The sequence below is a fragment of the Salmo trutta genome, chromosome 32, assembly GCF_901001165.1.
Source record: "Salmo trutta chromosome 32, fSalTru1.1, whole genome shotgun sequence".
Classification (NCBI taxonomy): domain Eukaryota; kingdom Metazoa; phylum Chordata; class Actinopteri; order Salmoniformes; family Salmonidae; genus Salmo; species Salmo trutta.
In genome coordinates this window covers 18081743-18106285 of record NC_042988.1, presented here as the reverse complement: position 1 = coordinate 18106285, position 24543 = coordinate 18081743, and the positions used below count along the sequence as shown (strand labels likewise).

At 43.3% G+C, this 24543-nt stretch overlaps 1 protein-coding gene and 1 pseudogene across 2 annotated transcripts; both read right to left on the bottom strand.

Annotated features, from left to right (window-relative positions):
• Positions 1-3147: 3147 nt before the first annotated feature.
• Positions 3148-23046, bottom strand: LOC115171305 (transmembrane protein 184B). Of its 2 annotated transcripts, none has more exons than XM_029728003.1 (10): positions 22620-23046; positions 17250-17530; positions 15981-16146; positions 7144-7234; positions 6858-6933; positions 6637-6728; positions 6095-6264; positions 5737-5931; positions 5259-5285; positions 3148-4852 (listed from the first exon to the last, which is right to left on the bottom strand). In XM_029728003.1, the coding sequence occupies exons 2-10, from the start codon at positions 17484-17486 to the stop codon at positions 4626-4628; spliced, it is 1281 nt and encodes a 426-aa protein (XP_029583863.1). In that variant the 5' UTR covers positions 17487-17530; positions 22620-23046; the 3' UTR covers positions 3148-4625. The 2 variants fall into 2 exon arrangements, with proteins under 2 accessions (XP_029583863.1, XP_029583862.1); XM_029728002.1 differs by lacking the exon at positions 5259-5285 and having other exon boundaries at positions 17250-17486; positions 22620-22660; positions 22882-23046.
• On the bottom strand, positions 9929-11488 carry LOC115171306 (presenilins-associated rhomboid-like protein, mitochondrial pseudogene; annotated as a pseudogene).
• Positions 23047-24543: the final 1497 nt, after the last annotated feature.

Sequence of the window (24543 nt, the reverse complement as noted above, 5' to 3'; positions counted from 1 at the left end):
TCAGCAATCACTTGACTCATTGACTCTAAAAGTCTTCTGACAGGCTTCACAACTCTTCCAGTTCGAGTTCTCAAAGTGCCTTCACTTGGTCTCAGGACTGTATCAGTGAGCTCAGATGTCTGGCTGTTTCTGCGCTCTACCTAAAATGGTCCACACACACGTGCACAGTCGTGAAGGAGGATCGACAGCGCCTCTTCCCCCTCAAGAGGTTGAAAAGGTTTAGCATGGGCCCTCAAATCCTCAAACCTTTCTACAGCTGCTCCAGTGAGAGCATATTGACTGGCTGCATCACTGCTTGATATGGCAAGCAGTGATGAACAGCTTCTATCCCCAAGCCATAAGACTGCTAAATAGCTAACAAAATGGCTGGTCAGACACAGATCTGAATTGACCATGGTATTTATTAAACATTTTGCACTGTCTCTATGCACACTCACACGCCAACACATAGAACATGCACACACTTTTATACTGACTCTACACACACTTACATACAATCTTCATTTATGCTGCTGCTACTCTGTTTATCATACATACTGATGACTAGTCACGGTATCCCTGTGCATACAATATCTACCTCTATCACTACAGTATCCCTGTACATTGTAAATATGGTATTGGCACTGACCCTCTATATAGTTTCTTACTTTCTCGTGTTCTTATTTATATTTTTCGTGTTTTTATTCTACCCTGTTATTTTTAGTACTACATTGATATTGATTACTGCATTGTTGGCTTTCGAGTTTGCAAGAAAGGCATTTCACTGTACTTGTGCACGTGACGAAACTTGGCGTCTAAACAGAACAACTATATTGTCTGGTAGGATCATACATCTCTGAACCAGAAGACTGTAGCTTCTCTGTATAGGGAAGTGACCAGCTCCTAAAAGTAGTACTTTAAGCTTTTTATGCAGCCAACCTAAAAGTGAACAAACGCAATATCAATCAATCCCACTGACTCTCCTCTCACTCTGTAGTCACTCAACACAAGGACCAAATGAAAATATTCAATTTTGTCTGTCTTTTTATTTTGTGGTTGTTTAAACACCACAAAGACAAAAAAATTGCACCAGAATCTAGAAAGCAGAATAATACCAATATACAAATGAACACAAAAGTATGAAACAAAATAATATAAGGATTATGGAGCAAAGACGATACAGAAGTAAGTATTCTGTGCTTTATCATTATTAAACCCACCAATAAGCATATTCCATTATCTAGTTCAACTTTATATACAATATCCTGTCTTTTCAGGAATAATATATTCATTTTAATCAAAAGACACAGCATAGGGCACATCATTAAAACAATCACTTAAGTGTATGTAGCCTATACTTAACATTCAAACGTATGAAATATACAGTACCAGTCAAAGTTTGGACACACCTACTCATTCCAGGGTTTTTCATTATTTTTACTATTTTCTACATTGTATAATAATAGCGAAGACAAACTATGAAATAACACATATGGAATCATGTAGTAACCAAAAAAGTGTTAAACAAATCAAAATATAGCCACCCTTTGCCTTGACAGCTTTGCACACTCTTGGCATTCTCTCAACCAGCTTCATGAGGTAGTCACCTGGAATGCATTTCAATTAACAGGTGTGCCTTTAAGTTAATTTGTGGAATTTCTTTCCTTCTTTAATGCATTTGAGCCAATCAGTTGTGTTGTGACAAGGTAGGGGTGGTATACAGAAGATATTTGGTAAAATACCAAGTCCATATTATGGCAAGAACAGCTCGAATAAGCAAAGAGAAATGACAGTCCATCATTACTTTAAAACATGAAGGTCAGCCAATCTGAAGTTTCTTCAAGTGCAGTTTTAAAAACCATCAAGCACTATGATGAAACTGGCTCTCATGAGGACCGCCACAGGAAAGGAAAACCAAGAGTTACCTCTGCTGCAGAGGATAAGTTCATTAGAGTTACCAGCCTCAGAAATTGCAGCCCAAATAAATGTAACAGACACATCAACATCAACTGTTCAGAGGAGACTGCGTGAATCAGGCCTTCATGGTCGATTTGCTGCAAAGAAACCACTACTAAAGGACACCAATAATAAGAAGAGACTTGCTTGGGCCAAGAAACATGAGCAATGGACATTTGACGGGTGGAAATCTGTCCTTTTATCTGATGACTCCAAATTTGAGATTTTTGTGTGTCTTTGTGAGACGCAGAGCAGGTGAATGGATTGATCTCTGCATGTGTGGTTCCAACCGTGAAGCATTGAGAAGGTGATGTGGAGGCGCTTTGCTGGTGACACTGTCAGTGATTTATTTAGAATTCAAGGCACACTTAACCAGCATGGCTACCACAGCATTCTGCAGCGATACGCCATCCCACCTGGTTTGTGCTTAGTGGGACTATCATTTGTTTTTCAACAGGACAATGACCCAATACACCTCCAGGCTACGTAAGGGCTAATTGACCAAGAAGGAGAGTGATGGAGTGCTGCATCAGATGCCCTGGCCTCCACAATCCCCCGACCTCAACCCAATTGAGATGTTTTGGGATGAGTTGGACTGCAAAGTGAAGGAAAAGCAACCAATAAATGCTCAGCATATGTGGGAAATCCTTCAAGCATTCCAGGTGAAGCTGGTTGAGAGAATGCCAAGCGTATGCAAAACTGTCATCAAGGCAAAGGGTGGCTACTTTGAGAAATATAAAATATAAACAAATCTAAATATAATGTAACTTTTTTTGGTTACTACATGATTCCATATGTGTTATTTCATAGTTTTGATGTCTTCACTATTATTCTACAATGTAGAAAATAGTCAAAATAAAGAAAAACCCTGGAATGAGTAGGTGTGTCCAAACTTTTGACTGGTACTGTATTTATTGGACCCTGTAAACCAGGGTTTTTTAACCCAAAGTGGGCCCTGGGAATGTGAGAGGTGGGTCGCGAGTTATGAGAATACATCCATAATAACACACTATTTCTTCTTAATTTGGGTCGTTAGAGGAAGATTTGAGTCACGGGAGGACGGTAAAATGTATAATTTGGGATTCGAAATGAAAACGTTTAAGAACCCCTGCTGTAGAAAAACACTTCCCTCAGGTATTCAAATATGGGTAGTGTTACTATTTACATTTTTTGTAAAACTGCAGCTTTGGAATTGACAGTTCAGTGAGAGGGTTTTTTTTTATGAGTAAAACGTTTCAAAATTATCTGTTTGTGTGTTGTCTTCAGCAAAAAGACCTCCCAAAGGAAAAATCTATGAGGAGGCAAGTGACACTAAGCAGCAACATAGCAACCCTAACAAGACAAGAAAACAGCCATGATGAAGAAAACAGGTATATTCAGGCATAACTGACGTATATTAGTGCTGAAGATAGCCAAGCCTTGCCTATGTATTCAAATAAACTATTTCTGCTCAACAGGCTCCTCCCAGAGGCTGGGCTGGAAATCTCTCTGCCTCTTGCCACCAGGGGGAAGAATTGCTTGGTCCCCATACCCTTTGACAACTTCACCGAGTTTCTAAACCCAGAGGTGCAACATTGAAGTCTTCCAGGAACGCTTGTGAAACAGACCAGGCTGAGGTTTGAGATGAGAACAGTGAACTTAGTTGTTTATTTTCTCAATCTAAAGACACAACCTAGATTCGAGTCACTGTCTTAAGTAGTTGAACATGTTATTACTCCAACCTCGTCAAAGTGACGTTTTCATTTTCGTCCAAAAAACATCAAAAGACATCATTTGATTAGACGGTCTGCACATGCGCAGTTCGGCGCGATATGACCGTTAGACCAACGTGATGGTAAAAACATGCCTGATCTGTACCGCACATAATGCCCCAATTACGGGATTATAATCCTGTCTGCTGTGGCCGGGTCCAGCTCTGCTAAGAAGCCCGTTCCTCTTTCATCTGTAATCCGCGTGAGTGATGTTAGACGCCCACACCAAAACTCTGTCAACAGCTGTTCCCTCAATACGTCGTCAACAACAACCATAACATTCCGGGAGACACCCCAAATGACCCCCAAAACCCCCCAATTATATTATCCTCACTGTACCTTCCTGTTCATGCCAACACACACTAACACACATCATATAATAATAACCTCCCTTCATAATAGATTAGTTTAAAATGAGAAGAATACCATCAGGTCAATAAACATCAAAATATACAGTGATTTCAGGGTGTCTTATCCAAGTCACTCTGAAATCTAAATCTTAAGTTAGAGAGGGTCCTGCTGACCAAGCGGGATCTCCCTCTATTTGGCAACATTTCAGCAAGAGGCAGAGCTGGCAGGAGGGTGAGGGGGGATGCTGTATAATTGACAATATTTCAATTATACAGCAGTGGGTGTTTCTCTGTGTGGTAGGCCTTTGTAGTGTTAACACACAGCCTGAAGACACCTGGGAATGGTCTATGCACGTGTGTATCTGTATTGATCCATATTGGCAGTGGTATGTGGCAATGGACCTCTGTAGTAGGTTGCTTGTATTGTCAATATAGACTGAGGAATATGAGTACTATGTTCATGTACGCAATGAAGTGGATCAGCCAAAGGACTCAAGCCTGTCGATTTGGTATGGCACTATAGTAGAGTCCATAAAGCCCCTCCCGTCTCCACCCCCCAGTAGTACCACCGGTCGGTGTGTAGGGGGGCTCAGAACTCATCTTCGGAGCTGAGCAGCAGGGTCTTCTCATGGTCGCGGGTGCTGAGGTTGCTGTGGCTGCGGGACACCGGCGCCCCTCCGCGCTGCTCAAGGGTGGACTGCTGTGTGTACTGCTGGTAGGCCGGGGAGAAGTTGTGGATGGCGTCCTGCACCATGTCTCCGGGGTTCATGGTCTCCTTCAGACTGCTGGAGATGCTCTTCATTGGGGCGCAGCGACCTGCCGGGAGAGGATGGAAATAAGGGATAATGGAAGGAAGAGTGGAACCCTACAGTGAGCAACCTGAATGCCATGAGTAAACAAAATGGAGGATCACATAATACTACTGAACCAAACAGACAAACAGGCAGTGGAGCTCCTAGTGCATTGCAAGGGGAGAACTCATAAACACCACAAAATAATACATTGATAAAAGCAGCACATACTGTACAATAATGGCAATACAAATGTATGACAGCACTTAGGATGCTCAAAATAAATTGTTTGTACAAAATTAAACTCTATATCTCAGAAACAGTTAAAAATAATAGAATAACAAAATATGAGCACATGACAGAAATGGAGTCAACCAGAAAGTACTGTGGCAGTGAGAAGCCAAACACAGCTGAGCTAGTGGTAGACCTACCGTACTGTCCATAAATAGGAAAGGACCCTTATAGTGCAGCACAGAGAGAGACAGATAAAGAGAGAGAGGAGGGACATAAGAAAATATACACGGATGAATATTGAACAATAAAAAAGATGGTCGAGAGAACAGAACAGCAGAATAAGGAAGAGATGGAAGATAAATGAGGGGAAAAAAGGATTCCACAACAGAAAAATAGAGTAAAACACCGAGGGAGTGGAGAGGAGAGAGAGGGAGAATAAAAGAGAGGAAGAAATATTTAGAGACAGAGAGAGCAGGTCAGTGGAACAAAGTCACTGAAATAGACTTGAAGAGCAACCATGGAGAACCAGTGTCCTGAATCCTCACTGAACACAGTTCCAGAAACATAAGCAACTGCTTGTGTCAGGAATACACACTAATATGCTAGTGATGACTTCTTTTTACTTAAACAGTTATCTCTAATCTGCATGGATAGTCCCTCCCTCTGTATCCTTACCGTAGGAGTCCAGCCTCTTGTCCATGTAGACCTTGTAGGTGAAGGCGTGGCGCAGGGCCACAGCGGCAAAGAACATCTCAATGCAGATGATAAAGTTCTGGTAGCCGGCGGCGACCGTGCCCTCCCCAACTGACACTTCGGGAGAGTTGATTTTAGGGATGGCTCCACACTTCTCCAGGATGGCCAGCAGCATACCTTATCCCCCAGAGAGAGAGGGAGAGAGAAATCGAGGATGGAGGATCAGAGTCCTATCAAATCACAATGTGTGTATTATCTGGGAGAGAGGGTCAGCACACTTGGATGCAGTATTATCTATGATACATTGCGCGTGTGTGTGTCGATCGAGAGGTTTCCTTACCCTGCCAGAAAGAGAGGAAGATGACAGACTTGACCATGAGGAACTTGAGCATGGGGCTGTAGGGGACCAGCAGGTTGCGGGTGGCGAAGTAGAAGAGGAAGAGGGCGTAGAGAGACAGGCTGACAGAGAAGTTATAGATGATGGTCACATACAGGTACCCACTGGCCACACTGGAGAGAGAGAGAGAGAGGCACAGCCAGCTATCAGAACAGTGTCAACACATAAGTCTGTGCTAAGACATCCCTATTTTAGAGATTAAGTAATATAATTCCTACTCTGAGATGCTTGACAACTACAACCACAACATTTTGGTGAAAACAGATTTATAGCCAGAAGAGTGTAAATGTAAAAATCATCTGTGAGAACAAACAAATAACATTTAAACTGTTCATACAGAAAAGTACAGACTAGTAAAGATATTATAGACAAACATGAATCCTCTGTGGCTTTTGAAACAATTCACTTTGAGGTCAACACAGGTTAAGCAAATACTCTGATATAATATAGAGTAGAATGAGTGAGTGTCCCATAGCCCTACGTACTTGAAGTCTCCGTCTCTGTACTTCCCAAAGGCCTGCAGGATGACCGTGATCATGGCCATCAGAGGCTTCACCACACAGAACTGTAGAGTGGCCTGAGAGAGAGAGAGAGAGAGAGAGAGAGAGAGAGAGAGAGAGAGAAAATATGTAATGCTGTAACAACTCTGTGTTCATATGTAAGGGTTTCTCACAAATAATGTGTGAGAAGAAGGCTTTCACTATACCTGTTTGCAGAATCGGAGGAACCCAATGGAGTAAGTCCTTCCCCAGAGACAGCAGGTTCCGTACACACAGCTGGACCTGTAGACAGCCAAGACACAATCATTTGGTAGTATGTGTTCTCAAGATCCAAATGGCATGAAAAGAGGTTCAAACCATACAATAAAGTATTGATACACATTACTATTCTGCGGTTGTGGGATGTTTGAATTACATTCTTGGATTGTATATGAATTGTCTTCTTTAATTTTTATAAGAGAGGACAAAGAGTGATAATAGAGAGAGACTCACTCAATGGGCTTTCCTCTGATCTCAGCCATGATGGCGCTCTCCCCTCCAAGGTACTCATAACACAGGCTGAGGAAGTTGTAGATCACAAACGCTGCAGAGGAAACACACACAAACACATGTAAGCAGAGTCAGAGAGTTAAGAGAATATGGGGGTAGTTGCCGCTATGCAACTACAGCAGTCTTTCGGCTAACCCTGCAAAGCTTTCATATCCAAAATCAATCCCCCAATCAGTCTGTCTGTGTGTATTTGGTCTGTTTGGACTCTGGGCATCCCTTGAGGCATTGGCCATGTTCCTCTCTACAGTATTAAGGCCTTGGTCCCTATTTCCCATGAGCAGAATGCTGATGTGCTGTGTCAGTGCAGAAAGCAAAACAAGATGAGAGACTGAGTCATTGTCCCCAATGGCCTCTGGCTAAACCGCCCTCCATTCTAGCTTGGATCAACATCGTTCTGTCCCACTGTGTGCACACAAAGCTACCCTCCCCCACTGTGTGTGTGTGTGTGTGTGTGTGTGTGTGTGTGTGTGTGTGTGTGTGTGTGTGACAACGTGTATTCCAGCGATTCCCATATATTGATATCCATCCAGCTGAATGTTTAGTCCAAAACTATTCAGTTACCATCCTATTTAACAACACATGTACAGTACTGGTATAATCTAATACGCACCTGTTTATTTGAATCCATTCATTAGCATAAATTATTTATCTAAGAGATTTGAATGGTTCATAGAGGTTTCAAATGAACAGAGCACAGTGGTGGGTCCCGACTCCTTGGGACAGACGGAGAGTTGAGGGAAAATCCTCTCCAGTCAGAGTGAATCACTTCCAGTTTGTCAGGGCAGAAGAGGCTGCAGGACTTCTCTCTGTCTCTCCTTTGGCTGCGAACACTGTTGTTGGTGTCATTGACTGGGAGGAATGTGGTTTCAGCTGCTGTCCCAGGTGTTCAGTCCATGCTAATTTGAGGGTGGTGAAGCAACTACAGGATGAATCAATCCTGAAGCGTTGCTGCTCTTTCTCCTGTTCTGTCTCTTTTCTGGCATTGGAAACTCAGCCATAAAGGACCTATTCCATTTGTTTTCCTTGTATATTGTATTTGCACACATATCGCTGCATAGAGGTCTGAGTAGACAATAATGGGAATCCCAGTGCCATCCTTATGGTAATGACTCCTGCTATTCGAATGTTTGCAAGCATGCATGTATAAATATACAACATCAGTGTGTGTACTTTGCTGTGTGTGTGAGAGAGAGAGTGTGTAACTTTATGACAGCACTGGGACCCTCTATATTGAGCAGTGTGGAGCCCTGGGGCCACAGCTGCTGCCTGTGTGGTGTGCCATGTGCTGGCAGGGAGAGCCCACTGTGTGCAGCCTGGCTGAGCTGTCAGCTCCCCTGCCATCAATCCATGCGCTCCCAGCACTCACACACATCATACAGTACACACACACACAGCATTCTCTCACGCATCATAGACTCACACAACTCTCTTTGACACACGGTAGACAAAATGTGCAGAGCAAAGCACTCGTTCATGCATTGAGCACAAACAGACATAGGGTTGTACATTGTACGTACAATAGAGTTTGTCAGGCATAATTTGATGGCAGAGACCGGTAACCAAGGGGCACACCTGTCTGTATTATGTAACCACTGTAACAAAATGCTAATGCCAATTTCTGTTGATGTTACTTCTGGTGAGATACAGCCGGCTGGTACAGAACAGCCAGACAATTTATCTGTTCATAATTGAGTGGTTTCTAAAACTCTTCTCACGGCTTCAGTCGTTTGCATACTGTTGCTAGGGAACACGCTTCCCCTCCCCAGCAATCCCAGCAGGCCTTGGAAACAACAAGAGAACAAAGATGGCCACTCTCGTAAAGGCAGAGAGACCGCAAAGGCCATCTGTCACTGGGGACAGAACAGATTCCCACACACTCGTTACTACGACCAGGGGTTGGAACCGGTTCAGAGAACAGAACTGAAAACCGGAAAAGAACGTCATTTTTCAAGGAACAAAATCAGAACAGGGAACGAAAGTGATCTATTCTTCTCTGGAACAGAACCATTATTTTAAAGCATGGTGACCGGTTAAAAACGTTACGGGCATTTTTCTTTTAAAAGTCCCACAAAATAAACAAAGTGCCTATGCAAAGCCCTCCCTCTGTCAATCAGAAACTTCTTCCAGTGTCGTCCTGCTAGAGGTGTGCCGAGTAGTCGGACAAAACAAGTATAGTAACAGATATGGGACATTTTCTGGATACGACTTGATCAGAGTATTTTTTGTAATTATCTCAAGTGAGGTGCTACATGGTCTAAATAACTCAACTGGCCAGCTTGCCTGTCTGTAAAGAAAAGGGTGGGCTGTACATTGATCCTGCTACTCTAATTGGATAGAGTGAAGATGTATTTCGCTGTCCACTCGCTTCATAATTTCACCCGATCACTTTCACTTCTCTGTTTTGGTCTGATCATTCAGACTACTGCTGCTGCCTCCTGTTAGCCTGCTACTATGATAAATCAAATGGAAAGGGAGTTTGGTATCAAGCTATCAATGTGCATAATATCTAACAAGCGGGGCGAGGTTAGGGGAAAAAGATGAAATGGAGTCTTATATCTCCCTCTCTAACTTTACATTTACATTTTTACATTTTAGACATTTAGCAGACGCTCTTATCCAGAGCGACTTACAGTAGTGAATGCATACATTTCATTTGTTATTTTTTTAATATATATATTTTTTTATTTTGTACTGGCCCCCCGTGGGAATCGAACCCACAACCCTGGCGTTGCACACACACTATGCTGGCGTTGCAAACACCATGCTCTACCAACTGAGCCACAGGGAAGACCTACTATTGACAATCTATTGTCATCTGTTAAATTAACAAGGCCAGTCCATCCATATGCATTCACCCAGTCCAGTGCGCTCTACAGGGGGCCGCTGCCACCGTTTCCTCCCCCACCAGGACCCTTCGTCCTAAGGTCGTGCCACACCTTTACTAGAGGCTCGCGATTCTTCCATATCAGCTCATGGCCATACATGATGTACCAGATGCCAAAAATAGCTCCACCTAGATGGGCCGCGTGGTCGAAGTACCGCCATCCTAAAACTAGGCCTGCTGTGTCCATAGCTACTATGGCTTTCAATGCATTGCCTGCAGAGAAAGCATACATCGGGAAGAAGATGATTGCCAGCTTAGCCTCTGGCATTTTGGTACAGACGGCAGCCAAGACTGGCTCCTGACGCTCCAAGAGAGGGACTTAAGCGCCCGCTGGCTGTCTTACACACATAGCTGAACATCGTAGAGATAACACCTGCAGACACGTAGACAGCCATGAACTGCTCCCTGCCTAGCATGGAGACGATGCTGGAGGAGAAGCTCCAGAGGACATACATGTTGGCCGCCATGTGGAAGAAGGAGTAGTGGCTGAAAGTGGACAGGAGCATGGGGAAACACAGGGTTTTGGAGGCAGGGTTGGATGTGAAGTATTTGATCATAGAGCGCTGGAGGGATGGCACTCTCCAACAGCAAAACACCACGGCATTAGCAGCTATGATCCCTGTAACAGTACGTTGTCCCTCACTCAAGCTGTTCCACCACTGGTTGATCCGTTTGCGAAGATCCCCCTGTTTCTGCGGCCGTAGTTTCTCCAGCCAGTTGGCCCGTTCCTCGTCAAAGTAGCTCTGGACTCGGGACTTTAGTGACTCATACTGCCAGATGGCCGCTGTGCCAAATGAACAGGCTGTAAACCCTATTGTGAACACCAGGGGCTTGACCAGTCTGCTAAAGCTCCTGGGGTGTGTGTATGCCACTGAGGGCTACACGGGGGGAGATGCACCCCTCTTGTGGATGAGCCTTTCACTGGGCTCTGTGTGTGAGGGCCATGTCTACTCTATGACTCCCTTCTTGGTATTTGTCTCCTTCGCTGCTTTCCTGAAGCTACATCTCTGTTGAGTGTTGAGGGTGAATCTGTTTCCTCTGGTTGCTGTACTAATGATGTCAGCTCTAGTCCATCTTAAAACGCAACCCCTCCACGCCATGTTCGTGAGCGGGTAACCCGAATGACCCCTCCTACATTCGCTACCGGGTCAACAGTCGAAAACAGCCAAACATAACTGGGTCATATGGCTAGAAGGTATCCCGTTTTTGTCAAATTTACATCAAAAGTTGAATATTTTTGCATTTTAGCTAACCCCTTTTCCCTAACGTGCTACGTTAATTATCCAAACCTGCTACGAAATGTTACATTTGACGAAAAAGCTTAAAAAACTTAAAGCATCAGCTGTCAGAGCAGCTTACCGATCACTGTACCTGTACACAACCAATCTGTAAATAGCACACCCAACTACCTCATCCCCATATTGTTATTGATCTTCTTGCTCTTTTGCACCCCGATATCTCTACTTGCACATCATCATCTGCACATCTATCACTCCAGTGTTAATGCTAAATTGTAATTATTTTGCCTCTATGGCCTATTTATTGCCTTACCTCCCTACTCTTCTACATTTGCACACACTGTACATAGATTTTTCTATTGCGTTATTGACTGTACGTTTGTTTATGTGTAACTCTGTGTTGTTTTTGTCGCACTGTTTTGCTTTATCTTGGCCAGGTCGCAGTTGTAAATGAGAACTTGTTCTCAACTGGCCTACCTGGTGAAATAAAAATATATATTTTTTTAAATATTGTGGCGTAACTACAATGTTGATTCATCCTCAGTTTTCTCCCATCACAGCCAAAGTAAAATAAAAAATGCTGACGTGCATTCTGATTGATAGCAAACTTGTCTGCCCGCTACAAATTGAGGACACACAGACACACCGCTCCTAATCTGAAACTTGTTTGGTCTATAAACGTACAGGGAGATAAGTAGATGTTGGCAAAATACCTAAGTCTATTAAAACTTCTACGTTTTTTACGATCACCAGTATCATCCGATCCGACTATCAACTGTAAATTTATGGATACAAATACGAGTAAGGCCATGTCGGCACACACATACTGCCTGCCAGCTGAAAATGTTTGCCAGTGTGCGTGTAGGCTACTTGCCCCTCCCCCTCCGAAGCATACAGTTGAAGTCGGAAGTTTACATACACTTAGGTTGGAGTCATTAAAACTCGTTTTGTAACCACCCCACAAATTTCTTGTTAACAAATTATAGTTTTGGCAAATCGGTTAGGACATCTACTTTGTGCATGACACAATTTTTCCAACAATTGTTTACAGACAGATTATTTCACTTATAATTCACTGTATCACAATTCTAGTGGGTCAGAAGTTTACATACACTAAGTTGACTGTGCCTTTAAACAGCTTGGAAAATTCCAGAAAATTATGTCATGGCTTTAGAAGCTTCTGATCGGCTAATTGACACCATTTGAGTCAATTGGAGGTGTACCTGTGGATGTATTTTAAGGCCTACCTTCAAACTCAGTGCCTCTTTGCGTGACATCATGGGAAAATCAAAAGAAATCAGCCTGAACCTCAGAAAAAAAATTGTAGACCTCCACAAATCTGGTTCATCCTTGGGAGCAATTTCCAAACGCCTGAAGGTACCACTTTCATCTGTACAAACAATAGTACGCAAGTATAAACACCATGGGACCACGCAGCCGTCATACCGCTCAGGAAGGAGACACATTCTCTCTCCTAGAGAAGAACGTATTTTGGAGCGAAAAGTGCAAATCAATCCCAGAACAACAGCAAAGGACCTTGTGAAGATGCTGGAGGAAACAGGTACAAAAGTATCTGTATCCACAGTAAAACGAGTCCTATATCGACAGCAAAACCGCCATAAAAAAGCCAGACAACGGTTTGCAACTGCACGTGGGGACAAAGATTGTACTTTTGAGAGAAATGTCCTCTGGTCTGATGAAACAAAATTAGAACTGTTTGGCCATAATGACCATCGTTATGTTTGGAGGAAAAAGGGGGAGGCTTGCAAGCCGAAGAACACCATCCCAACTGTGAAGTACGGAGGTGGCAGCATCATGTTGTGGGGGTGCTTTGCTGCAGGAGGGACTGGTACACATGGCATCATGAGGACGGAAAATTATGTGGATATATTGAAGCAACATCTCAAGACATCAGTCAGGAAGTTAAAGCTTGGTTGCAAATGGGTCTTCCAAATGGACAATGACCCCAAGCATACTTCCAAAGTTGTGGCAAAATGGCTTAAGGACAACAAAGTCAAGGTAGTGGAGTGGCCATCACAAAGTCCTGACTTCAATCCCATAGAAAATGTGTGGGCTGAACTGAAAAAGCGTGTGCGAGCAAGGAGGCATACAAACCTGACTCAGTTATTCTGTGGGCCTAATTCAGATAATTCATGTCATCACAAGATGCTCAGCGCTTCCAGCCAAGTCTCTCCCCACCCACAAAATGTCAGTTGCACCTCGCGTCCTACACTTGTCTTACCATCAAGCATGTAAACAACTCATTGAGCTATAGCTTGCCTGCTCCATAGTAAGTTGCTCTATCCATACTGCATAATTGGTGAAGTAATTTAATGTTGAGTTAAATGTAAAAAATATACGATTTCAGGGGTTTAAAAAGGAACAAAAAGGAACAATATAAACCTGTCATCTTTTGGGGTCGAACTTGTTCAGAATTTTATTTTGCAGGTCGAAAAAGTGGAACGGAACAAAAAAAAAAGAATGGTTCTATTCAGAACAAAACGGTTGTAAAAGGATTTTGTTTCCAACTCCTGCTACGGGACACAAAACAAGTGCACATGCAAAAACACAATCATCGAACGTATGTCCACCAAAAATGTGTTGTGAGTACTTGTGCATCTCCGATGGAGTAGAAAGTACGTGTGTGATATTGCTTAAAAAACACAGAACATGTAGTAGCACAGCAGAAAGGTTTCAGCCTTAACAGTGTACTGCAAACAATAGAATGCACCTGTGCTTAGCGCAAATACATTTTTCCATTGCAACATCAACCATAGACCAGCAGGATGAGCAACAGACCACAAACCATGTCTATCACAGCTCTATTTGAATGTATAAGGAACAAAAATATAAACACAACATGCAACAATTTCAAAGATTTACAGTTCATATAACCTCTAGGGGTTAGGGGGCAGTATTTTCACGGCCGGATGAAAAACGTACCCAATTTAAACAGGTTACTACTCTGGTCCAGAAAATAGAATATGCATATTATTAGTAGATTTGAATAGAAAACACTCTGAAGTTTCTAAAACTGTTTGAATGGTGTCTGTGAGTATAACAGAACTCATATGGCAGGCAAAAAACCTGAGAAAAATTGAATCAGGATGTGGGAGTAATTAGAAATGTAGCTTTTGTTTTGAATCCCTTGAAAAACTACAGTGACATAGGATTTACGTTACACCTCCTAACTCTTCCATTGGCTGTCAACAATCTTTAGGAACTGGTTTCAACCGTCAGCTGTTACCGGGCAGATCATTTTGGCTCAGTCAATCATTGGCCAGTCTGAGGAGAGGTGTCTTATGATGCACGTGACGTCATCGCTTTTTATATTTTTCTTCTGGGATGAATAGCTATTGCCCGGTTGTAAAATTATCGCAATTTTACGTTCAAAAATACCCTAAAGGATTGATTGAAAACATCGTTTGACGTGTTTCTACAAACGGTAATGGAACTTTGAACATTTCGTCTATGGATTTGCATCCACGCCACATGGCATTGTAAAGTGTTCTGGATGGGTCAACAAAACGGATGTATTTGGACATAAATGATGGACTTTGCAGAACAAATTAACATTTCTTGTGGAAGTGGGTGCCCATCCGAGTGCATTCCGCCGAAGATCAGCAAAGGTAAGTAAATATTTCGAACATATTGTTAGAGATTTGTCGACGCCGTGGTTGTAGGCTAACTGTATAGCTTAGCATTGAAGGCTAAGTTCTGTACTCAGAATATTGAACAATGTGCTTTTTCTGTAACGTTATTTTGAAATCTGACAAGGTGGTTGCATAAAGGAGTAGATTATCTCTAATTCTTTAAATAATTGTTCTACATTTTTTCAACGTTTATGAGTTCTTTTGTAAATTAAATGTGCCTATTCACCGGTGGTTATGGGGAGAAAACATTTTCTGAACGTCACGTGCCAATGTAAAAATTGGGTTTTTTGATATAAATATAAACTTAATCGAACAAAAAATGGTCAGCATAGCAACTCCCATCCGTAGCAAGCGCTCCAGCAGGTATATTTCACTGGTCATCCCCAAAGCCAACACCTCCTTTGGCCGCCTTTCATTCCAGTTCTCTGCTGCCAATGACTGGAACGAATTGCAAAAAAAAACAAAAAACGCTGAAGTTGGAGACTTATATCTCCCTCACTAACTTTAAGCGTCAGCTGTCAGAGCAGCTACCGATCGCTGCAGCTGTACACAGCCCATCTTTAAATAGCCCATCCAACCAACTACCTACCTCATCCACATATGTTTTTTATTTTCTGCTCTTTTGCACACCAGTATTTTTACTTGCACATCCTCATCTGCACATATCACTCCAGTGTAAATTGCTAAATTGTAGTTACTTCGCCACTATTGACCTATTTATTGCCATACCTCCTTACTTAATTTGCACACACTGTATACAGATTTTTCTATTGTGTTATTGACTGTACGTTTGTTTATCCCATGTGTAACTCTGTGTTGTTTTTGTCGCACTGCTTGGCTTTATCTTGGCCAGGTAGCAGTTGTAAATGAGAACTTGTTCTCAACTGGCCTACCTGGTTAAATAAAGATGAAATAAAATGTAAAAAATTATATTCATGCCAATACATTTAAAAATGCTATTTTAACAAGAGGCATACACCATTGACAGGGTGGGAAGGTTCTCACCTTCGTAGCAGTCGCGGACCGTGTCAAAGTAGACGTAGTACTCTTCGTTAGTGAAGAAGAGGAGGCTGAGCCACGAGTCAAAGGCGTAGATGGGAACGATGAAGAGGATGCGAACTATGTGCCTCTGCTCATTGGGAGAGCTGTAGTAGCGCAGGTGCATGTAGATCTATCAAAGGGAGAGAGATAGGGAACGATACATAGACAAGAAAGAGAAGGACAGAGTGAAGAGGGCATCATTTAATCTCAGCTCCTAAAGGACCTCGCTAGATTATAATGTACTTCATTGTAGGAGAACAATTTAAAAACTATAAACGGGACAGTTAAATAGACAATGGAGTGAAAGGAGGGTAATTGTGTTTGAATATTCAACAGCTTCCTTCTCCCTGAGAGGGACCACAGCTCTGTCAACGTGAGCTAGCTAAAAATGGGCTAGCTAAAAATGGGCTAGCTGAAACAAGTATCTCATGAAATCAATGTGTTTTCACTAGGGCTCAGTGACTGTGACTTTGTGGTCCTGCCCACATCTTGGGGAGAGCAGTCGACATCATGCGTGTGTGTGATGAGTGGATCTGTGTTGTGTTTTTCCATTCGGATGAGCAGGCTCTGTCATCAGTACCTTTTATCTACTTCATCCTGTCCCAGGTTCCCACTTACACAATGCTACACCTATCACCTTTCCTGGCCTGGGCACACACACCTTTGGTAAAATAACAAACAGTAGGGCGCTCGCACACAGAGAGCACCGTACCCAGCTTTGTTGCTAGGCAACAGCCCCCGCTCTCTGATGTCACTGCAGAGCTAGGTACACCTGTTGTCAGAGCGACGGCTCATCTTTAACCCAGGAACACACAATGGAGAGGAATCATTAACCTGGGCTTTTCAGTAGCTCTGAACCTACAGGAGGTTAGTGGTCTGCAGGCAACATGAATACATATTGAAGACCTGCCACAACTACTTTATCATGGCTGAACAGCCTGAGGTGTTCCACGCTGGGTGTGTTCCTGAGTGCATAATCAACCTGGACTTGGCAGGCGTGAGGAATCTGAAGGGATGCCTTGATATGCTTCTGCAGTTTCTATCTGCAATTTGATTTGTGCATACTGAGAAAACTACTGTAGGCACTAGGCATCCATCTTATGCAGTAGTGAGACCACACTAACATATTATTTGAGTACACACAGTTGAAGCATATGTTAGATGCAGCATGCAGAAAAACATAGGAGTGTGTATGTGTTTGTATGTGTGAGAAAAAATTCATTAGCCGCTTACCTGGTGGCAGGTTATTAGCAGGGCTGTCCAGACAAAGAACCCTGACACGGTCTGGGCAGTGGAGGTCATGAGGAAGTATGGTTCCTCAGGGGTCACCAGGGGGGTGTCTGGCACCCAGGAGGCGTTGGAGCCCGACGGGGCCGCTGTGGTCGGGGACCCTGGGCCAATATCGGCTGGGGAGTCATTTTCCATTCGATCTGACAGGGGCATGCCACGTCTCCACAGCTCCTCCATCATCTGGAGGGTTTTCCGGATATTCACAATCACATTAACAGAAGTAGCTAAATATGTAGAAAAGGTGGAGCTCCATTAAGGAACAGTGTGCCTCCCAAGGGACCAAAAGCCTAGTTTCTTTCAAGGTTATCGAACACATCACACATGGATGGTTGTCTCGGGCATACCAATAAAAACCTACTTCTTTATTCAATTGAACAATTAAAGCTGAAACTAACATCCTAGTGGACAGAGAAAATCTGAATAAGATATGGAGAGGAGAGAGAAAGAGGGGAACCAGAAGAAGCTGAGTGAGGGGAAGAGAGGGGAACCAGAAGAAGCTGAGTGAGGGGAAGAGAGGGGAACCAGAAGGAGCTGAGTGAGGGGAAGAGAGGGGAACCAGAAGAAGCTGAGTGAGGGGAAGAGAGGGGAACCAGAAGAAGCTGAGTGAGGGAGAGAGAGGGGAACCAGAAGAAGCTGAGTGAGGGGGAGAGAGGGGAACCAGAAGGAGCTGAGTGAGGGGAAGAGAGGGGAACCAGAAGAAGCTGAGTGAGGGAGAGAGAGGGGAACCAGAAGAAGCTGAGTGAGGGAGAGAGAGGGGAACCAGAAGGAGCTGAGTGAGGGGAAGAGAGGGGAACCAGAAGAAGCTGAGTGAGGGGAAGAGAGGGGAACCAGAAGGAGCTGAGTGAGGGGAAGAGAGGGGAACCAGAAGAAGCTGAGTGAGGGGAAGAGAGGGGAACCAGAAGGAGCTGAGTGAGGGGAAGAGAGGGGAACCAGAAGGAGCTGAGTGAGGGGAAGAGAGGGGAACCAGAAGGAGCTGAGTGAGGGGAAGAGAGGGGAACCAGAAGGAGCTGAGTGAGGGGAAGAGAGGGGAACCAGAAGGAGCTGAGTGAGGGGAAGAGAGGGGAACCAGAAGGAGCTGAGTGAGGGGAAGAGAGGGGAACCAGAAGGAGCTGAGTGAGGGGAAGAGAGGGGAACCAGAAGGAGCTGAGTGAGGGGAAGAGAGGGGAACCAGAAGGAGCTGAATGAGGGAGAGAGAGGGGAACCAGAAGGAGCTGAGTGAGGGGGAGAGAGGGGAACCAGAAGGAGCTGAGTGAGGAGAAGAGAGGGGAACCAGAAGGAGCTGAGTGAGGGGAAGAGAGGGGAACCAGAAGGAGCTGAGTGAGGGGAAGAGAGGGGAACCAGAAGGAGCTGAGTGAGGGGAAGAGAGGGGAACCAGAAGGAGCTGAGTGAGGGAGAGAGATGGGAACCAGAAGGAGCTGAGTGAGGGAGAGAGATGGGAACCAGAAGGAGCTGAGTGAGTGGAAGAGAGGGGAACCAGAAGGAGTTGAGTGAGGGAGAGAGAGGGGAACCAGAAGGAGCTGAGTGAGGGGGAGAGAGGGGAACCAGAAGGAGCTGAGTGAGGGTGAGAGAGGGGAACCAGAAGGAGCTGAGTGAGGGGGAGAGAGGGGAACCAGAAGGAGCTGAGTGAGGGGAAGAGAGGGGAACCAGAAGGAGCTGAGTGAGGGAGAGAGATGGGAACCAGAAGGAGCTGAGTGAGGGTGAGAGAGGGGAACCAGAAGGAGCTGAGTGAGGGAGAGAGAGGGGAACCAGAAGGAGCTGAGTGAGGGGGAGAGAGGGGAACCAGAAGGAGCTGAGTGAGGGGAAGAGAGGGGAACCAGAAGGAGCTGAGTGAGGGTGAGAGAGGGGAACCAGAAGGAGCTGAGTGAGGGAGAGAGAGGGGAACCAGAAGGAGCTGAGTGAGGGGGAGAGAGGGGAACCAGAAGGAGCTGAGTGAGGGGAAGAGAGGGGAACCAAAAGGAGCTGAGTGAGGGAGAAAGAGGGGAACCAGAAGGAGCTGAGTGAGGGTGAGAGAGGGGAACCAGAAGGAGCTGAGTGAGGGGAAGAGAGGGGAACCAGAAGGAGCTAAGTGAGGGTGAGAGAGGGGAACCAGAAGGAGCTGAGTGAGGGGAAGAGAGGGGAACCAGAAGGAGCTGAGTGAGGGGAAGAGAGGGGAACCAGAAGGAGCTGAGTGAGGGGAAGAGAGGGGAACCAAAAGGAGCTGAGTGAGGGTGAGGGAGAGGGGGATGGAAGTTGAGAGAGAACACAGGGACAGAGTGAATCAGTCAGACAGAGCGAATTGGCGTGACATGGGCTGAGGGCCCACTGACCCAAATTCTCCTTCTCCTCTCCTCCTGGTTTGAGAGCAGGGGCAAACGTAGGAGAGCCACAAATAAATCTCTATGGAGCACATTGAAGGACAGACTGGGTATATCAGTGCCAGTGGGACATACAGTTGAAGTCAGACGTTTACATACACCTTAGCCAAATGCATTTAAACTCAGTTTTTCACAATTCCTGACATTTAATCCTGGTAAAGATTCCGTGTCTTGGGTCAGTTAGGATCACCACTTATTTTAAGAATGTGAAATGTTAGAATAATAGTAGAGAGAATGATTTATTTCAGCTTTTATTTATTTATTTCATCATATTCCCAGTGGGTCAGAAGTTTACATACAGTCAATTAGTATTTAGTAGCATTGCCTTTAAATTGTTTAACTTGGGTCAAACGTTTCAGGTAGCCTTCCACAAGCTTCCCACAATAAGTTGGGTGAATTTTAGCCCATTCCTCCAGACAGAGCTGGTGTAACTGAGTCAGGTTTATAGGCCTCCTTGCTCGCACACACTTTTTCAGTTCTGCCCACAAATTTTCTATGGGATTGAGGTCAGGGTTTAGTGATGGCCACTCCAATACCTTGACTTTATTGTCCTTAAGCCATTTTGCCACAACTTTGGAAATATGCTTGGGGTCATTGTCCATTTGGAAGACCCATTTGCGACCAAGCTTTAACCTCCTGACTGATATCTTGAGATGTTGCTTCAATATATCCACATAATTTTCTTCCCTCATGATGCCATCTATTTTGTGAAGTGCACCAGTCCCTCCTGCAACAAAGCACCCCCACAACATGATGCTGCCACCCCAGTGCTTCACGGTTGGGATGTTGTTCTTCGGCTTGCAAGTCTACCCCTTTTTCCTCCAAACATAACGATGGTCATTATGGCTAAACGGTTCTATTTTTGTTTCATCAGACCAGAGGACATTTCTCCAAAAAGTACAATCTTTGTCCCCACATGCAGTTGCAAACCGTAGTCTGGCTTTTTTATGGCGGTTTTGGAGCAGTGGCTTCAGTAAAACGAGACCCGTTTCCTTCAACATCTTCACAAGGTCCTTTGATGTTGTTCTGGGATTGATTTGCAGTTTTCGCACCAAAGTATGTTCATCTCTAAGAGACAGAACGCGTCTCCTTCCTGAGCGGTATGACGGCTGCGTGGTCCCATGGTGTTTATACTTGAGTACTATTGTTTGTACAGATGAACGTGGTACCTTCAGGTGTTTGGAAATTGCTCCCAAGAATGAACCAGAATTGTGGAGGTCTACAAAAAAAATTCTGAGGTCTTCGCTGATTTCTTTTGATTTTCCCATGATGTCAGGCAAAGAGGCACTGAGTAGGTAGGCCTTGAAATACATTCACGGGTACACCTCCAATTGACTCAAATGATGTCAATTAGCCTCTCAGAAGATTCTAAAGCCATGACATTTTCTGGAATTTTCCGAGCTGTTTAAAGACACAGTCAATTTAGTGTATGTAAACTTCTGACCCACTGGAATTGTGATACAGTGAATTATAAGTGAAATAATCTGTCTGTAAACAATTGTTGGAAACATTACTTGTGTCATGCAAAGTAGATGTCCTAACCGACTTGCCAAAACTAGTTTGTTGACAAGAAATTTGTGGAGGGTTGAAAAATGAGTTTTAATGACTCCAACCTAAGTGTATGTAAACTTCCGACTTCAACTGTATAGCTAATGAGAGGAATTTATTTAATGACAGATTTTTTTTTTAAACATTTATGAGATTGGTTTGAGTCTTTTAGCCATCAGCAGCACATGTTCAATTCTCAAAGTCAGCAAGGTGACTGACCCCTATTGCTCATTAGGTCTGTAATACTGATGTATTGCAAAGTAGCCAGATAGCAGTTTTCTAATGGGAAACTGTAGGCTAAGTGACCATTAGAAAGATGGACAGTAGATTCTCCACACCCTTGTACTCAATTCTGGCATTAGTGATGCTCACTAGGTAATGTGATCGCTAGATGCATCAGTCTGGAGTCCAATGATGGCAATAACCTAATCATTCAGAATAAAACTGATTTAAAAGGGGATTTAATTAATATGCATGGCTAAATATAGGCGGGTCGTGGCCATGGGTGACTCACGCTGCTGGACGAAGCCTGCTGTATGTATTATATTTGAGGGGGCAGTTACATTTGAGTGTCACACTCGTTTCCTTCAAGTTGGGTTTCTCAAGTAACTATTGGTTTGTGATAAGCATAGACTATTGACTGATGACTATTGAGGTTGAAAATCAACAATATGTAGGCCTATTCTTTATAGGCCTAGAGAATGAATGCCTATTAGATTATAGTGTGATTTTTCCATGACACAAATGCTTAATTATTCAAGAAAAAGGGAAAGGGTTGAGACAGTAGTAAAGAATGAAAGTATTGGTCAATATTGATGGCTTCTAAAAACAGCAAACATGTTACATTGATAAGGTATACTGCTGTTCAGTTGTAATTGAGAGCCATGTCTGGTGCATTTCGTTTGGTTCAATGACCAGATAATTCATATAGACACGACAGGGGAGACTCCATCAAGTCCTGCTGACTGAACCTGAAGGTGTATTTCATAACATCTGTTGTACTTTGACCTAAATCCAATCAGTCATCCAACATCGGCTTTTTGATATTGATGCCAAAATGAAACGAGATACATTTTTGCAGTTTTCCTCTCCTGATATACTAAAGGCATAACATACTTAGGAAAATATATGGCGTTGTAGTGAGAATAAATGAATAACAATTTCCATGCAAAGACTACATTAAAAAAAACATTAAAACAATAGCAGCTGTCCATTTCCATAATAGAAAAAAAGGCAACCAAAACCTCTTTATGGATGATTTCATTATGAAAATTGTCATTGTACAACAAAGTGAAAACAGGAGCTGAAATTACAGCTGTGTCATCAAGCGAAAGCTACATTCGTCGTTCGTTTGGAACAGTTTCTTTCCATCCATTCCGAACACAAAAACACAGCGCGAGCGGTGGCTTACCTGCCTCTGCTGCAGATGTTTGATTTGTGTACACACTGCGGCTGTTTGAATCCAAGCATAAATGTATCCTAAATACGTTATCTACGACAGACACACATTCATAAAATAATAATTCATACTAAATTAAAATTACTGCAATATAACGTCAAGTGAGAAACCAATTTAAACCATGTTTACAGTTATATCTAGTTCGCTAGCTAACGTTAGCATAGCTAGTTAGGTAGCTGCTCGCAAACTCTTCAAAGCCTAGGCAAATACAAACTTTTGTCTGTACTAATAGTCCATCTCATGTAGAAAAACTTTATTCAGTCACTATAATTTCAAAATAGCATTATCGAGGAACGCTCGTGAATTCGGCTCCGTTATTCCCCTGTATCTCTCCTAGCGATTCACTACGCTAAGATTTTACAGTAGCAGAATAGCGAAACTCCTCCGTTTCTGCTTTCACGCAGGCGCAGTAGCTTCAGAGCCACTTTCCCATGATGTAACTCGTACATGCCAGCTGGTCTTGTATTGTTGTACAAACCCAGATTTCAAGTATTTGTGTTTGTGTATGAAAAATTTACCAGGTAGTATAAAGTTAATTCATTCGGTAGCTTTGTTTTCATTCGAATAATATTACACATTTCATTGTAAATACATATGTCTTATTAATTAAATAAAAAACGCAATTACTTAGCTCGCTCCAAAATAACTTGTATCAAAAGATTTGGATAATAGTTTGCCCATTTTAAAGTTGATTTGTATATCAAAGTGAAAGAAATTAAGGGGCAACCAAGCTTTCTTCCAGTCAATTTCAGTAATATATCCGTACCCGAACATTTTTACTTTAATATTTATTGAAATCTATAGAATTAGTCAATGACAAGGACAATATTTTCTTACATAATTTCACAAATGTAAACCCTGATCCTTTTAAAAATGTATCTGCAAATGGAATGTAAAATTTTCATTATTCCTGACATCTTCATGTATTCAAGTGTAGTGACTTATTTTTCAATCTGTAAACATACTTTATTGTATGTACTGAGATGTCTCATTACTGTAATGACAATTTAATTTACATTTTGAAAAAAAAGCATTTCAGGCCCAGTCACTCCTCCAGTCTCCTCAAATGGTCCAATTTTAGATACAATAACATGTAATTTCCCAAATGCAGTGTATAGTTGTGGACAAAAGTTTTCAGAATGACACAAATATTAATTTCCACAAAGTTTGCTGCTTAGGTGTCTTTACATATTTTTGTCAGATGTTACTATGGAATACTGAAGTATAATTACAAGCATTTCATAAGGGTCAAAGGCTTTGGGTTTTTGTTTGTCCACCCGCTTTTTGAGGATTGACCACAAGTTCTCAATGGGATTAAGGTCTGGGGAGATTCCTGGCCATGGACCCAAAACATTTGTTCCCCGAGCCACTTAGTTATCACTTTTGCCTTATGGCAAGGTGCTCCATCATGCTGGAAAAGGCATTGTTCGTCACCAAACTGTTCCTGGATGGCTGGGAGAACTTGCTCTCGGAGGATGTGTTGGTACCATTCTTTATTCATGGCTGTGTTCTTAGGCAAAATTGTGAGTGAGCCCACTCCCTTGGCTGAGAAGCAACCCCACACAAGAATGGTCTAGGGATGCTTTACTTTTGGCATGACACAGGACTGATGGTAGCGCTCACCTTGTCTTCTCCGGACAAGCTTTTTTCCAGATGCCCCAAACAATCAGAAAGGGGATTCATCAGAGAAAATGACTTTACCCCAGTCCTCAGCAGTCCAATCCCTGTACCTTTTTCAGAATATCAGTCTGTCCCTGATGTTTTTCCTGGAGAGAAGTGGCTTCTTTGCTGCCCTTCTTGACACCAGGCCATCCTCCAAAAGTCTTCGCCTCACTGTGCGTGCAGATGCACTCACACCTGCCTGCTGCCATTCCTG

Excerpts from the sequence above, each read along its gene's own strand:
- LOC115171305 (XM_029728002.1), bottom strand. The coding sequence starts at position 22,909 with ATGAGATGGACTATTAGTACAGACAAAA. Across the intron at positions 7,235-15,980 it reads GGTCCGCGACTGCTACGAAG|CGTTTGTGATCTACAACTTC; the intron begins GTGAGAACCTTC and ends TTTCCTCTGCAG. Across the intron at positions 6,265-6,636 it reads TACAGAGACGGAGACTTCAA|TGTGGCCAGTGGGTACCTGT; the intron begins GTACGTAGGGCT and ends CTCTCTCTCCAG.